The sequence below is a fragment of the Plectropomus leopardus genome, chromosome 6 (assembly GCF_026936395.1).
Source record: "Plectropomus leopardus strain MGB_pleo_1.0 chromosome 6, ASM2693639v1, whole genome shotgun sequence".
In the NCBI taxonomy this organism is placed as follows: Eukaryota; Metazoa; Chordata; class Actinopteri; order Perciformes; family Serranidae; genus Plectropomus; species Plectropomus leopardus.
Window position 1 is genome coordinate 5,821,683 of NC_142181.1, and position 16,592 is coordinate 5,838,274.

The following is a 16,592-nucleotide window of genomic DNA, read 5'->3' on the forward strand; positions in this document are numbered from 1 at the left end:
CAGATTTTACTGAGTAGGCTACTCAGTACTTGACAATTCGATATAAAGTAAACATAAAATTAAGATAAGTAGTCATATTTACTTGCAGTTTCCAAGGCAATGGGTTAACTAGATTTTTTTTTTTTTTTTTAAATAAAATCAACTTGTCAGATTTTACAGTGTAGATGCTCTTTACAGGAAACAGTGACCTGACGCCCCCAGTTGACCAAATTAGTGCATCCTGGCTGCGTAATTGCGATCGAGCGTGCTGTCAACTGAAAACAACAACACACACTCTCCCTTTAACGGGTTTAACGGGACTTTTGAGGCCACAGCTCTCTCTCTCTCTCTCTCTCTCTCTCTCTCTCTCTCTCTCTCTCTCTCTCTCTCTCTCGCTCTCTCTCTCTCTTTGTGGGATGCTCGGGCTCACTGGATGGATGAGCCCTCGCGTCGGAGTCACCACCATTACATCATCTATTCCCACACACCCGAGCAGCAAATGAGAGCTTTTTAACATTAAACCCGGGATCCCGATCGTTTCGCACCGCGCGGCAGCAGACGCCCCGCTCTCCATCGCCGGACACACCGGGGGCAATAAAAACACATCAGCGATGTTTGCGGGGGTGATGGCGTTTCAATGAGCGGGGAGGAGAGGAGGGGGGAGAGGAGGAAAGACGTGCACCGTCATCAGCATCTGTCCGCCAGCTCCCTTTGTGTTCACCGGAGAATGTGAATGGCGAAAGATGACATGGCAGAGGTAGATTTGGCATCAAACGGAGCGGAACCCCCCGGCGAGGCCTCCTCGGCGTTTCCCTACGAGGAGTACGAGTGCAAAATCTGCTATAATTATTTCGACCTTGACCGGCGGGCTCCTAAGATCCTAGAGTGCCTGCACACGTTTTGCGAGGAGTGCCTGAACACGCTCCATCTCCGGGAGGAGCGGCCATGGCGCATCAGCTGCCCCGTCTGTCGCCACCGGACTCCGGTGCCGGATTATCGGATACAAAACCTGCCCAACAACACCAAGGTGACGGAGGATTTTCCGCTCTATATCGACTCGGACCCCCTGCCTCAGGACGCTTTGCCGCCGTACCCTCCACCGCTGCATCCAGCGCTCGTCGCCCTGCGCCGGGAGGAGGCGTCGGGGACGTCCAGCGTCAGCCAGGCGACCCCGTCCACCACCGTGTCCACCGCCACAACCCTCTCCCAGGACTCGGTGCGCTACGACAGCTGTCAGAGCTGCAAGCGAGTGGCGCTGACCACGGGCTGCGTGTGCGTGATCTTCTCCTTTCTGTCCATGCTGGTGTTGCTGTTCATGGGCCTGATCTTTGTGCACAGTCACAGCATTCCTCCCTCGCCGGCGGGACCCATTTGCTTGTCGGTAGCCAGCATCCTGGCCATGTTCTCGGTGGTCGTCACATGGCTCATCTGCTGGCTCAAATACAGACCGGATCATGAGACAGGCCGCTCATCCGCCACCAGTAACTCCAGGAGAAACGCCTGATTGGGCTGTGGATGGACATGATGTACTGTGGCTGTGTGATCATGTACATAATACTGGCAACTCCTGCTCCCTTTACTGTTTTTTCTAGGAGGAAATCTCGCCCAAAATGGCCTTTTATCAGTATAGCAAACACCTAAAGGCCTTCATGTTGTTTGGAGCAATAGGCCGACATGATCCTTGATTTTCCTTAAGTTGTGCACTTGAACTGACAGTTAGGCCCAGCTGATGGGCGTCCTGATGAGTGAACTTGACTCCTGGTGTTGGTCAGTTGGTTTGATGAATGTGAAGTGCTTATTTCCAGGGTTTGATCCCCTCCGCACCCCCTCTTGCTAAATTATATTTATATCCCACTAAGCCACTCACTGTATGATAACTGTCCATGATGATCCACTCTTATATCTCAAACCACTGTTGTATTGTACAGATATTTGGCAAATGTTCACATTTGAGTTTCCAGGTGAAGGTTTTGGAGTTTTAAGGAGGCTCATATGTTCATGCGGGATACTTCCAAAAGGTTGTGTCCACAATCCAAACTGTAAATAGTCCACAGAGAGGTGGTGAGTGGTACCTGATAGGTGTGATCAGACCTTCCTAACCCTTGTGCTTTAACTTATCCTCCAGGATGGCACCTTTTTTTCCTTTGCCACTATGAAAACTGCACCTCTTCCAGGTTTATTGAAGGGATTCAAAGCTTGTGATTTTGACCCTGTGTTTGGCTACTTTTGCATGTTAGTGCTCCTGAAAGGTCAGAGCTTGTTTTATTTAATAGAAGGGACATTGCGTCCCCTGACTCGTGTGCCTCACCTTGTTGCTGAAGTAAAACTTCACTGTAATCATCATCAAAATCATGCAAGGGGCTCTCGCCACAGACAGCATCCAGCTGAGGTGTCGGCAGGGATTTCCTCTTTCTGTCACATCATTTACACACAAAAAACAGGGTTTTCCAACATTGAGCCGCCTCCAAATCTGGCACCTTTTTATACTTATGAAAAATGTCTCTGCATAGGGCTTTGAAGAAAGGTCAGGTTACACACCTGTTAGTGTTAAACAGGTATAATTCAGGCTAAAATCCACCTTCGTCTTTAAGATAACTCACTGTAAAATTCAAGAATTTGTTTTAACTTAAAAAAGAAAAAAAAAGTAGTTTCTGGGCTGCCTTAAAATTTTAAGTTGACTGTATTTTATAATTGGGGTAATTTTTTAACAATACAACTTGTCCTTGCAAATTCAGTCAACTTAAAAAAAGGTAGCCTGGACACTATTTTTTAAGTGAAAGCAAATAATTTTTACAGTGCTCCTTCTTTCAAAGCCACATGTGAGAATCTATCAGTTTCTTGTCTGGGTCAGACATGATGAACAACTTGTAAAAGGATATATTTGGTGTCACTTGGGTTCCTCTGAGATCATCAGGAATCATAATTACCTCATGAGCTGCGCTGTAAAAATCGACCATTTGTTTTAACTTGAAAAAGTTAGTGTCCAGGCTCCCTAAAATTTTGAAGTTGATTGAATTTCAGAAAACAAGTTGGATTGTTACAAAACCACCTTGACTTGTGTTCTCAAATTCAGTCAACTTAAAACCTGAAGACAGACCGAAAACTTTATTTTTACACTGTGTGGCTGTAAAAATAAACTGTTTCAACTTAAAAAACTGAGTGTTTAGGCTTCCTTCATTTTTTAAGTTGACTGAATTTGAGAACACAAGTTGAATCATTACAAAATGACCTCAACTTGTGTTTTCAAATTCAGTAAACTTAAAAGTTTAAGGCAGTCTGGACACCCAATGTTTTCAAGTAAAAACAATGTATTTCTAAACGGTGCTGAGATTAGAAAGAGGCATTTAAATATGATGAAAACAACACAGTATGTTTGTTTATTTCAGTGCCTGCACTAAAATAATACAAATATTTAACTATCTTATACTAAAACTTAGTAGCATTCAGATTACATGCATTTAGCCCTCAGAAATACATTGTGTTTCTGTATCAAAACAGGACTAACTTTTTTGAGTGAAATAGGCTTCAGACAACACATCATAATCCAAAAAAAAAATAAAACTGAAAGGCCTGTGGTGGGCAAACTTCCTGTAATAATCATTACTGTGAACCGTCGGTCAATTCTGTGTATGTAATCATAATTTATTTATTATTCCTTAATATGGCAAGGAAGTGATACCTTATTTGTGGTGCAGTGTAAAAACCCTTATATTGACAAATGTGCAATGATCCATGGAACATGCGAGTTTACAATCCTGTGTCATGTTCTGGCTCCCTGACCTTCCTGTCAGCATTTAAATTTGGAGATGATTCGGACACCAAAGTGGTTTAAGCACTTGTTGCCCTTGCACACTCATGGCATCCCTACCTCACTGCATGAGGGAAAAAGGGCAAAAAAACCCCCAATTCATATGATTCTGAAAGTCCTAAATCTGTTGCTTGCTTCAATCATCCCGCTCAACCTTTTCCCAACTCTTAGATGATGCACTTTCACCCTCTTATTTGACACAAGTAACGGGGTTTGTTAAATGTATTGTATTTATTTCAGAGGACCTAGAAAATGTCGTCGGTTTTTATGAGAATCCGTGGTTGTTGTTCAAACGTATTTGCACAGAGAAATGTTCTTTATGTGCTGTTTTACATACATAAACACATTTCAGTAATAAAGGAAACATGAATACCCATTCCAATCATTCTTTGTCTTGGAGCAGCTGATGGAAAAGCCTGTTACCAAGGCTGTATTTTAACATGCTTGGTCTTACATAATGACTGGTTATAAACACAAGTGGATCACATGTCTGTGCAAGTAAAACACATTGTGATTAAATAGGAATCACATGTTAAATATAACCAGTGTGTTAGTGCTGGTGTTTGTCACAGTTGCAGGATAATCTACTGTGCATCAAATGTGCCCCCTACTGGTAGACAAAGAATACTACATGTTATTTAAAAACGAGTGAAAACCCACCCTTTTGATTGCATTTCTCATGTAGGTCCAGTTGTGTAAACTCTTGGTGGCTAAAACTTGATTAAAAGTAAATACATTTTTCAATATGTTAATATCCCCGACTGAGATTTTCACATGTTTACCTGTTCATACAAGGCTCCCTTTTTAGTTCATATAAATTAAGCTATTCATAATAAACATCCCCCTCCCTCATACACAAACAGAATAGATAAAAACCAATGTTGACCAATCACCATCTAATTACAGGTTACTATTTGGGACATACTGTACACATCAAGCAGAAGTTTCATGGCTCATAAATTCAAGCTGTCACACGCAGACTGCGGCTGCCTCCTTTGGTTCATGTTTTCAGCGCCATGTAAACAACTCTCTGATCACTGATTGGACAGATCAGTTGCAGCAGCGCAACACTAAAGCCTATTGTATCGGAGCCCGGTCGTATTTTTCAATGCACAGTTACACCGATTATGGCGGAAAATAGTTTGAGGCATGTTCACAAATTAGCCATGACAACAAACAAAAGCAGACGACATGTTTTTCTAAAGGACGCCGGGCTAATGAATTTTAATGGCTTTAATTAGGTGTTAAGGAGATATTTTTGACCTATATACATTTCTATATTGTCCACGCGCTACATAGCGAGACATTGTGCATTGCACACAAAACATAGACTACTAACTTGTGTTTCCTTTGTTTCCGTATAGTCCATGTCATAAACTACTAAATATATATAAATATATACATTGTCTTTACTACAGCATTGACACATCGTACTTATTCAGTTTTGACTGTTAAAACTTTTGGCTACTCAATGAAACACTCAGCAAAACTGCATTTAAAGTGCGTACAGTAAGTTATGATTGTATAATAAATACATGTTAGTATTTTAAAAAGATATAACCGATATGATATAGGAATATAAATAGTAGGGGGATGTCAGTGTAGCATGCAGTTTTGGGTTAGAGGTACTTTACTTGTCCACCACGGCATTATAGACTACACTGCATTTCAGGAGAAAACATGTACTGTCTTTACTATGTTTATTCGACTGCTGTAGTTTGTGTTTTGCCTATTACACATGTAACGTGATGACTTTATAAACTATTGTTATAGATTAAATAGTACAGCAGTATATAAAGTTGTTAAAATTAGGCCCAGATTGATAAATCTGTAATAATCTTATAAAATATATAATATTCCAATAACAGCCATGGGCCTAAAATTAACTCTTTGATTCGGGGCATTTTTAACTAATATAGCCTACTTAAGATTTTGATATTTAATGTAGCCTGCATTTTACTCCTAATTCTTGGCCTAATTAAAGTTTTGATGCAGGACTGTAATGGTTTTTATTTTATTTTTATTTTTACTAAAATATTCAAATAGCTTGGATCTAAACTGAATTAACTTGAAAATAAGATAAAAAGTCATGTTTTTACCATTGCACATACACATTTCAAATTCTTCAGCACAATGACGTCACTGCCATGGTCTATTAGATAATTGGCCATTTAAAAGCCAAGAAAATATACAATAGCCTTATTTATAGACCACTTTGAAATCTCCTCTTTGTCGACCCTCTTTAAGTCATTTTAGAAATAATTATATAATTATTTAATTGACATAGCCCCCCCATCTTTTTTTTTAGCTCCCTATCGTTGCTGAATTATTACCGTAATATGGTGCAATGGAATCTAATTGATTTGACAAATGTGTGTTTGTGAATGCCCTCCGCGCGGAGCATGTGATGCAACTAATTTATTTCTCATCAAGCGAGATTTCTGACTTTGAATTTCATCCCCCGGTAATGGATTGGACACGGAGATTCAGTGTCGCGTTTAAAGAAAGGGCCGAGGTATGCATCATGGCTTTCTCTGTTTTCCATTTGCCTTCTCTGTTTCTCCCTCTCTCTCTTTTGGCAGTAATATCCAATTTCAATAAGATCACTGACACTCCCAAATCGTCACGTTCGTCATCGTTAAGACCGATGGTTTCTTGCTTTGGGAAATAAGTCCATATGCAAAACAAATATTAAATTATATTATTTATACTGCCTGATAGTTCATCCTTTACTCTGATACTCAAACTGCTGAAAACATTTGCTCACTTTCAGGTCCACGTGGTCAACAGTGGCCTGTTCATTAATGTGCGTAAAGCCCATAATAACCGCTGATTTGGTGATAATTTGGCACTCAAATAATTATCACCTGCAATATAGCAATCAAGACATTCTTCAAAGCTCATCTGGTTTATTACAAATGTAAAATCAGTCAGAAACAAACTTACATTTCCCCTCTCCTTGAAGCCACGTTATGACAACTGTTGGGACTCATTCGTGATAATAATCCTCTGCCTGAGGATAATGACATCCCTCCTATGCAGGTGAAAGACCCCCCGTTAGCCCTGCTTATTTTAAACTCAGCATCCGCCCCATTGTTCATGTGCGTTTTTGACAGCAAAGTCAACATTTGAAGTGCGTTTTTCTCCCAACTAAAAGAGGCGAATGTTAATTGAAACCTACTTAGCCTGTGGGATATCTCTTCCCTACGTAAATTAAGGTGAATGACATGAGGGACTCCGGTGGGGACCCCCGATGGGCCCCTGTTATTGCTCCATAGCCTAGGTGAGTGGGGTGAGACATGAAAGGGCTGATCAGGTGCTAGGGGGCTTTTTAGATTTAGTTTTGCACGAGTCACACAAAGGTTTCAGGGCTTTAATTTCAAGCGTTGAACAGGCAGAAACATTCCCAAAACCGGAGTATTTTTCCACGTGTCTGTGGGTTTATAATGTATTGATCATGAATAGATATTTACAGATTTGCTTTATACTTTACCTTAGATATCTGAAAAAACACCTGTTCCGTGTTGGCAAAGGTCGACCACCATGTGTCCAAAATCAAGATAATGAATGGATCAAATCTGTATTTACTTTAACATCCTCTTTTCGTGCACCGGCGTAAAGGATCAACTTTGGTGCTAAAATAGTGAGGACGCAGTCGCCTGTCTTTAGATGATGGACAGTGAAGTAAAACAAGCTTTTGTCTAATCTCGGAGCTCAGGAGCGGAACCTTTGCTTCAGTGATTGATTAGGGACTAAAGGATGCCGTGACCCAAGTTACTCAGCGCGTAAAAAGCGAGAGAACTTTAACAACTCCTCGCTCCTCCATTCTTTTTTTGCTTTGGGTGGTAACAATATCGATTATTAGACATTTGGGGATGGAAATACACCCACTCCTCTATAGTGGCACAGAGCTCTAGACTGGCTTTACGGCCGCCCTGGCGTCGTATCCTGCTGTGGCGCACGTCCCCCTTCAGACTGTTTCTCGGCTGGCTGGTGCTCGGTCTGAAAACCACAATAAATTCCTTGAGGTGCACACACTTTAGCACCATTTGTGTCATATGTGAGGCCACGGGGTGGAAACAAATTAGGGGTCGTGTGCGATGGCATGCATTAAACGGTTTGCAGATGAAATTACGCACGGATTGGTGACAAGATAAGCAATGTAGAGGAATCTGTGATTTTATCTTCGCACCAGTTGTGTTTAAAGAAAAAGGCACCAGTTTGAGTTTCACCTCATTTGGTTAATGTATTGCGGAGTCCAGGTTTGGCTTGGGTTTTAATATCTACATTTAAGAGCTGAGATGAAGCAAAATTCAGCAAACTATAGTCGAAAAGAAGAAAATGACAAGAACATTGAGCTGTGTGCGTATACAATGTCATGTATGTAAAATAAACTAACAAAATATGAAGAGCTTGACAGTCAATATTGAATTTGGTGCAGAAAACGTGAATGACAGTTTTGTTGCCAAATCATATATGTGATTCAAGCAATAGATTTATAGTTGTCATTTGTCAATAATGTAAAATATAATGCGACATGTTTGTTGGGATATTCTTGCGTGTTTTTTTCTATATTTTTCTAATACTATTATGCTTTTCTTATTAGGCTTATACTCTCGGACTGTGCTTCCTAATTTTGTCCAGCTCATTAACACACATAAAGACGCAATATGTCACAAGCAAAAGTTTTAGAACTGTATTTATTGTCTGTTGAATTGCATTACACTGTTGAATTTGTGGTGCATGCCAACAGCCCTTGTAGTTAACTTGACTTCATATATACTAATCATATATTTTATCATAAGACTTTATTAACCCCTCACCGGGGAAATTCACTTGTTACAGCAACTTATAGATAGAACAGGGGTTGAATCAAAATAAGCATGGCAAAAAAATGCAATACACAAAGAATGATAGAAAAATAAAACAAAAGTATTAGACTGTCCCGTATACCAGTGTTACCTATGAGGATAGATTGCACAGGATAATTGCGCTCAGAAAACTGTAGTACACACATAGTGTAATATTCTACACATGAAGTGAAAATAAATATAATTGCACATAGGAATGAAAAATGCTTAGGAAGAAAAATGAAAATTGCATGAAATAATTACACAGTGCAAATGTAAGAAAAAATGTAAACCAGTAACAACCAGTGGGTTATCCGGGACAGGGTCGCACACACACACACACACACACACACTGGGATGAAAGATGGAAAGACTGGAATGGAATGAAATGAGTACAATACAATATATCCCTGAGATTTGTGGTGCATATCTGTATTTTTATCTTATGAAATTTACTAGAAAAAGGTCAAATCTGTGCAAAACAGCTACATGTAGTGATTCTGCTGTGGCTTTAGGTTTTGTGAAGTGACGCCTCCGTCCCGTCCGAGGAGATCTGTGACAGCGTCTCTGATTGGACGAAAGTTTTCAGCCTCAGCCAATCGTCGCGCCTCGCTTCGTGCCCAGTGCACCCTCTTGACCAATCACAGCCGGGAGCGCTGAGGGGCAGACAGAAGAGCTCCACTACTTTTGACTGTCTCCTCTCACTTTGAACCGGTGTCAACAAACAACAACAACAACAATACCTCCGTCCTAGCCTCACCGCCTCGGCCAAGAGGTCAAAAAACCGGCGAATAAAACCGAGGAGACTTAGAAATTAACACTTGATAACATCCAAATATTCAATTTTCTTCTTTATTGCCGTCACGTTTGAGTCCTCAGAGGGTAGTGGCTCGCGGGACGCTGGCTGCAGCTCGGGTGCGGCTAACCGAGGCTAGCCGAGGCTAACCTCCCAGGGAGCTTTAAGAGGCAAAAACGCGTTTTTAAACGTCGACCTTCTGCTGCAAACTCGGTGTTGGAGCAGCAGCCTCCCCGTCAGGAGGAGGTATCAGCAGGCACTGGGGTGTTGGAGGTATGACTGCGTTGGCGGGGTCAATACCCAGGATGATGCGACCCACGCTGGCTCAGAACTACCCCCGCAGCGGCTTCCCACTGGAAGGTAAAGCACCAGCGCGTTGATATGTACCTTTAAGTGCTAGTAGGTCAAAAAATAGTGTTGTTTTTATGTAGCCACCGACCTTCTCCGTCAGCATTGTCAAAAAAAAACTCGGTATTGAAACACACATTTTGCACAGTTATGGCACCTAAAGTCTTGCAGTACTAAATCTTACAGAAGCGAAAGTTATATATTTCGTATGAATTATTTTATCGCTACTTTTGTAGCATATTTTACAGTTTTCTCTCACATATTTTTGGTATCATTTTACAAACTGTTTTGCAGACCGCATGAAATGTTTAGACTATTAACATTTTGTAAACCGGAAAAAAAGTTTTAATAATTTAACAAATAATACCCTAGAAGTTTTTGCATAAAATGTTTACATTTGGAGCAATTAAATAAAAATGCTCCCTTGTTTTGGAATATCTTTTACATTGGTGTTATTCGGGTACTTTTGAGTTCAGTTAAAACTTGGTGCATGTTGCGCAGCCCAGATCACTTTTTTTCTGATAAGTTCCTCTCATATTTTGATGAAATAGTGTCCACCCCGTTGGGTCAAGGCCGTGTGAACCAGCTCGGAGGAGTTTTCATAAATGGCAGACCTTTGCCCAACCATATCCGACATAAAATCGTGGAGATGGCCCACCACGGCATCAGGCCGTGTGTCATCTCCCGACAGCTCCGGGTCTCTCACGGCTGCGTGTCCAAAATCCTGTGCCGGTACCAGGAGACGGGCTCAATCAGACCTGGGGCCATCGGTGGCAGCAAACCCAAGGTATGTAGCAGAGGAAACACTCCAGATGCTCCTCTACCAATATTTGAAAAACTGTATTGTATTTAAATTTTGACATGTAGGCAAGATTCATACATCAAATGTTTAACAAAAAAAATATCAGCGTGTTGATTTTGAAGTTATAAAGGCAATGTATGCATTGTGCCCCAAGGGCCACAATAAAGTGAATAAACTCTGCGACTTTTCTGACCTTTTGAAGCAGGGCACAACGCCGGACGTAGAGAAGAGAATAGAAGAATACAAGCGGGAAAACCCGGGTATGTTTAGCTGGGAGATTCGGGATAAATTACTGAAGGATGGGATATGTGACCGCAACAACGTTCCTTCAGGTAAAAAGGGCAGACATGAATAAATGTACACATTATTATTATTATTATTATTATTATTATTATTATTATTATTATTATTATTATTATTATTGTTATGGGTGATATTATTTATATTTCCGTGTTTATATTGTATTAATTTTACTTCGACCACAACAGGTTATCGCAATTATTTTTGTTAATACAAAAAAAATCCATCTTTACTTCTTCCAATGTTTTGTTTCTTAGATAACACTTTTATAACGCTTTTTCATTTCAAATTAATTGCCTAAAGTTTATCCTAATGTTGTGCCAAGTTAAATTTTATTATTTTTTCCCTCTAAATACTGCTTCGAATTTTTACTTTTGTAATTTCCATTTTTCCACGAACTTTTGCAGTGAGCTCCATCAGTCGCACCATGCGGAGTAAGTTCGGAGGAAAAGGCGACGAAGAGGAGGATGAGGAGGAAATTGAGAGGAAAGAGTTGGAGGAGAGCGACCGGAGGGCCAAACACAGCATCGAAGGCATCTTAGGAGACAGATGTAAGTGAACTGCTCGAGTTATTGCGGCTGATGCAGAAGAAAAAGTTGCCTGTTATCGTTTTTATATCAGCGAGCACACACACATTAGAGCGCAGTGGAATCATGTTTGATCAGATATCGTCTCAGTGAGTCCATATGGGAGGATATTTACTTTAATTTGTATTTATTTAAATGCTAAACTGCCTATTTACTTTGGAAATATTAGTGTAATGAAAGGGGGAAAAACTTAACAGGTTATTTATGTATTCGCTAACTGGGGTAAAATCCAGTGAATTAAATTACAGAGGAAATTTTGCATTTTGCAGGGTAATCTGTGAAACACTATATTGAGTCTCCACACCTCCAACCTGTTGATGATGTAGAAGAGAATGGTTTTATTTCGTCGTATAACGAGCCTTTCTGTGGAGTTTTAGCACGCTGTAAAGTTGTTGCATGGGGGTGGAGAGTGTGTGTCGTCCTTTGTTGGGAATTCTTTATCGACCATATCTCTCCGGCTAATGCTTTTCCCATGAGGCCATACCGTAAATCAAACAGCAGGTGATGGGCTCTGTGCGGGAAACGAGTGTGTGCGCAGTGCAGCTGTGTGTGTGTGTGTGTTTGTATGTGTTCAGCTGGGTTTAAAAGCAGCGTTTATGGATGAATCTATGTTGCAGTAAGATTGATACTGTATGACAAATTACAAACACAAGCAGTCCAAAGCATTATAAATTAACACATTATATTTAAGCATATAGCGCCTCAATAATTTATGAAATAACCTGCTTGATGTACTGTGTGTTTATGGTTTGGCTATAAGGCTATTTTATGCAGCAAATTAATTTTTTTAGTGTTTTCAACTTTAGCGTCCACTGTAAAAAGTAACCATTGCACAAGCTATACAGTCTCACAAATAATAATAATAATAATAATAATAATAATAATAATAATAATTTTTATCTAAAAGGTTAAAATAATCCAAATGTTTAGAGGACCTTTTCACTGCAATTTAAATTGTTTTCTTGTGGATTTCAACGAGATGAAATAGTTTCACCAAACTATGTTTTAACAGTCATTTGCATAGGAAACGTGGATTTATTCCATTAGAAAGTTTATTCCTAAGGAAAAATATACTATTCCTTGTAACAAAGACCCCTTTAAATGTGGTCATTTTACAATGAATGCTTCTATCAAGTTTTTGGTCAAATCTCGTGAAGGCTATACAATTATTGGAAGAGTTACAAGCCAAGAAATAAAACATGTTTTCTTCATTTCAGTCATCATAGTTTCACAGACAGTAGCCTTATTGGAGATTTGAAAGCGGTTTGGGGCTTTAGGCCTTTTTAGCTTTTTCTCAGTGTCATTACTTTACTTTTTGCCTTCATCATGTGAGTGGAAATTCGTCATGTTTAATTTCTCTTGTGAATAATAGTCGTCTTGCTGGTGACTTTGGGTGTTTGTAGCAGCCAAACTGTGCTGTGCTTGTCATCCTTTACTCGATTAAATGAATTTAAGTATTTTTTTTTCTTTTCACTGTGGAAAAGTTAATTATACTTTTCAGTGGCGCGTGGCAGCTACATTGAAAAGGGGGCAGGGTAATTCCGGAGAAAAACAGTAGAGGTGATGAAAGTTGTGAGAATTTATCCCAAGTCTGACTTTAAAGCTGGTGGTGTCGTAGGAAAAGTTTAGAAATGCGGTCTGAATATGTCATATTAACCACTTAAAAAGCTGAATTCACCGAAAAGATCTAATCTCTCACCGTCTACCTCAAGCAACAGATATTAAAAGCCCCCAAAATAAGTTGCTCAGTTACATTTTTCTTTCTTACATCAGTTTAAACAGCAAAGTGTCAACATGTAGTCACCATTGAGCACCTTCTTCTTCGCTGCATCAGTAAAACAGGGGAGGAGAGATAAAGGACACCGAGGAGACAAAATGTCCCCCAGATGAGTTGATCAAACATTTGTTCAACGGTTTCCAACTCCTCACAAAGACACGCCTCGCGCGCACAACGGGACGCTCAAGGATGAACTTGGGAGACAAAGGCGCGAGAGTCTATTTGGGGCTCACGCTTGGGCTGCGCGCGGACAAAAGGCCAGCTTGGAAACAGCTTTGCGCCGCGGCTAAAGAAGAAGAAGGCAACCTGTTTATAATTCAGTCAGAGAGAAAAAGGCTCCTCCACAGAAAAAGCCCCGACAAAACACACTATGAGGCCGCAATGAAGGATGAATTATTCAGGGAGCGCTCCGGCACGGTTTAGAGGGCCCGTTCACCGAGGGAAAATGGCCGTTTTCACCTACAAAATGTTTCCTTTTGGGGTCGACTGCCATTCAGAATGACAATTGAGGCCTCTGAAATCCACTCACGTATAGCTTAGGGATGCGTGCTCGCACCCCAAACCTGCGCGGCTGCACGTGTGCGCGCACATATAGGCATTTAACTCTTTATCTTGATTAAAAACGAGCGATTTTTAAAGTTAAAAAAAATGTGCGTGCTTGCCAAGACTGCACATTTGAAAAAAAAAACCAAAAAACAAAAAACAAAACAAGTCAGTGTTTTAGGTCGCCAACACAAACTTTAATTTATACTCTGCGTTGTCTTTATATATAATTTCTTTTATTTCTGACGTCAGAAAACTTTTCATAACTTTCTCGCTGCCCTATGATGTCAGAGCTTTAAAATAGAAAAAGCAACATTCAGCATCTTTTGATGAAGCCTAATTGCTTGCCATAATATCCAGACTGTAAGTGGCTAACGAAATAAAAGTGTCCTTCTCCTCTCCGCCTCAAAGGATGATGCTAATAATACCACGCCGCCTGTAACTCGTGAGCTATTATTGATTCTTTGATGAAGCCCGGCCTTGCCCCCGCGAACATTAATAATGTCCTCTAAATGATGTCGATATTGTGCTATGTCACATTTAATGACGGAGGGAGTGTATTAAAGAGTGGTTTCGGTGAATGGGGACCAATGTTCTCCCCGGAGAGCCCCGGTCTGGCCCGGAGCGCAGCTTCACAATGGGGGCCCCGGCCACCCGTCCTGCGCTGCAGCGCATAGCTCCGAAATCTTCACTCCCTCCCCTCCCCTCCTCCTCCCCCTCCTTCTTCTTCTTCACCACTTGCTCCCCAAATCTCTTCAAGCAGATTAAATCGACTCTTTTATTTCATCCCACTTTCATCTGGAGAGCAACACCGCCCCTCTCCCTCTGTTTCCTCCTCTCTGTCTCCGTGTTTCTCTCAGCCTGCGGCGCACAGCTCGGTTCATATCTGGCTCCATCCTCCGGAGCGCACAAAGGAAAGTCAGTCCGCGTCCGTAAAGTTTCTAATTAAGTTCTTTAATAATCTTTCGCGGTTTTATTGTAAACATATTTAGTTTAGTTTTTCATTTTCAAAACGTCTTGCCTGATGGATTGCAGCGGCACCATCAGATCGTTCTTTTATTTGAATATTTCTATTTTGTTAATGTGACCACCTCTTTTTCCTATATTTGTTGTAACTTTGTAATGTAATATATCCTGAGTTAATCTATAAACAAATGATATAACACCAGTGCATTTTATACCGTATAATAATTAACATAGGTGTAGACTTTGGGAGGTATACAGTGACACCCCCCCTCAATATTTAAAACATTTCCCCTCCAATTAAAAAAAAACACAAAACAACTGTAGCAGCAGACATTTGTTTTGACAAAATCAGACATCTCCAACATAAATTGGTGCGTAAAACCTAACCAGAATACAGGAAATTAGGTGTGTGATGCTCAAGATTTTCTTGCAGAGAACCCCCCAAAACCTCCTGTTTCATTAATGCCCCCTTCAATAAAACCATGAAAGTAGCAAAGGACTTTTATTTTGACAAAATTCAAGACATTTAAATTACTGCAGGAAATACAGGATTAAGTAAAACAGGAAATTAAGTGTTTGATGGTCATTATTTCCTATAGGGGAGAACCCACAGACCCCCAGCATTTCATATGTGCCCCCCCCCCCAAATGCTTAACCAAAACCCAGGCCCTTAATGAATAATATAATACCCTAACCCAAACTTTTATCCCTGGTTTTCAAATACATGTCAGCTACTTTCCTGATTTTATGAATGGTGACACTGGAGCATTAATACTCACTGTTACATGCTCAAAGAAGAGAGTTATTTTTAAAAGATGTGCACACAGTGTTGCTCGATTAATTAAATATTAAATAGTAATTCAAATGTAAACTAACAACATATATTTTGACACAGAGATATAAATAAAATCACATTTTCTTCCAATTGTTTTAATGCAATATTTAAGTTAAACAGCCAGAAATTCATTCTCAAAAACTCCCCCTTTCTCTCCAGGTTTTATCCATTTATATGGATAAAACCATTTATATATATATATATATATATATATATATATATATATATCTGGCAGTAACTGCAGGCCGGTTGCTGGGCTGTACCAAAGTCCCAGCGTCATAGTAATTAACCCTTGAGACAAAGTTAATGATTAAAACAGTCACGGTGTCCCCGCCTCCTCCCTCCTCCTGCTTCACATTTTCACAGTGTATCTTTTAGAGTCCATACTTAGTTAGGTGAAATTAGCCAGATAATACAGAGGAGCCTTGTTGAGGGCCGATACATTTCCATTTAGGCTGGCAGTGTGCGCACACACACACACAGACATACACACAACCATGTGCATACACACACACGCATACACACGCACATTCCTCTCTGCAATGCAAACAGTCAAAGGGATAACTTTATTTGGTGAAAGGGGATCCTGGAAAGGGCTAATTGAATAAGCCCGGGATCTTTGAAAAACCCCTACCATGGTGAGCGCAGTCATCATGTCATAATTAGGTTTATTGAGGCGCATTCCTTCAATCTGCCTCCATTCCCCCGGGCTCATTGTATCCAGGGCCCAGGCCAATGGCCGGGGGACAAAAGGGAACCGTGAGCAGACAATACATGAAAGAGCCATAAAGATTTAGCTGGCTTTGTCACAGAAACGGAGTAGGACTTTGTTTGTGTAAATAATGCGAGTGAATGAAGAACTTGGGCTTCTCTGCCACTCGGGGTGAATGATGGCGTGCTGCAAATGTAATATGTGGGCACAGACTGGATCGGTGCCAGGGCAGAGGAGAGGAAAGGGAGGACTGAGGGAAGAGGAGTGATAGGACGAAGCGGGGGGGCAG

The 16,592-nt window shown here is 40.6% G+C and overlaps 2 protein-coding genes across 8 annotated transcripts in view; both read left to right on the forward strand.

Moving 5' to 3' along the window:
* The first annotated feature begins 417 nt into the window (after window positions 1-417).
* rnf228 (ring finger protein 228) lies at window positions 418-4,164 on the forward strand. The gene has a single exon (XM_042487100.2). The coding sequence runs from the start codon at window positions 713-715 to the stop codon at window positions 1,481-1,483; it is 771 nt and encodes a 256-aa protein (XP_042343034.1). The 5' UTR covers window positions 418-712; the 3' UTR covers window positions 1,484-4,164.
* A 3,517-nt stretch (window positions 4,165-7,681) lies between these two features.
* The window catches only part of pax3b (paired box 3b), a 44,403-nt gene continuing 35,492 nt past the window's right edge, over window positions 7,682-16,592 (forward strand). Inside the window, exons 1-4 of one of the 7 annotated variants that reach the window (XM_088078591.1) lie at window positions 7,682-9,793; window positions 10,333-10,568; window positions 10,789-10,843; window positions 11,291-11,434. In XM_088078591.1, coding sequence (XP_087934717.1) covers window positions 9,709-9,793; window positions 10,333-10,568; window positions 10,789-10,843; window positions 11,291-11,434 — 520 coding nt within the window. In that variant the 5' untranslated portion in view covers window positions 7,682-9,708. Of the gene's footprint in view, window positions 9,794-10,332; window positions 10,569-10,785; window positions 10,916-11,290; window positions 11,435-16,592 lie in introns of all 7 variants that reach the window. The other 6 variants (XM_088078590.1, XM_088078592.1, XM_042486875.2 and 3 more) reach the window with 6 other exon arrangements.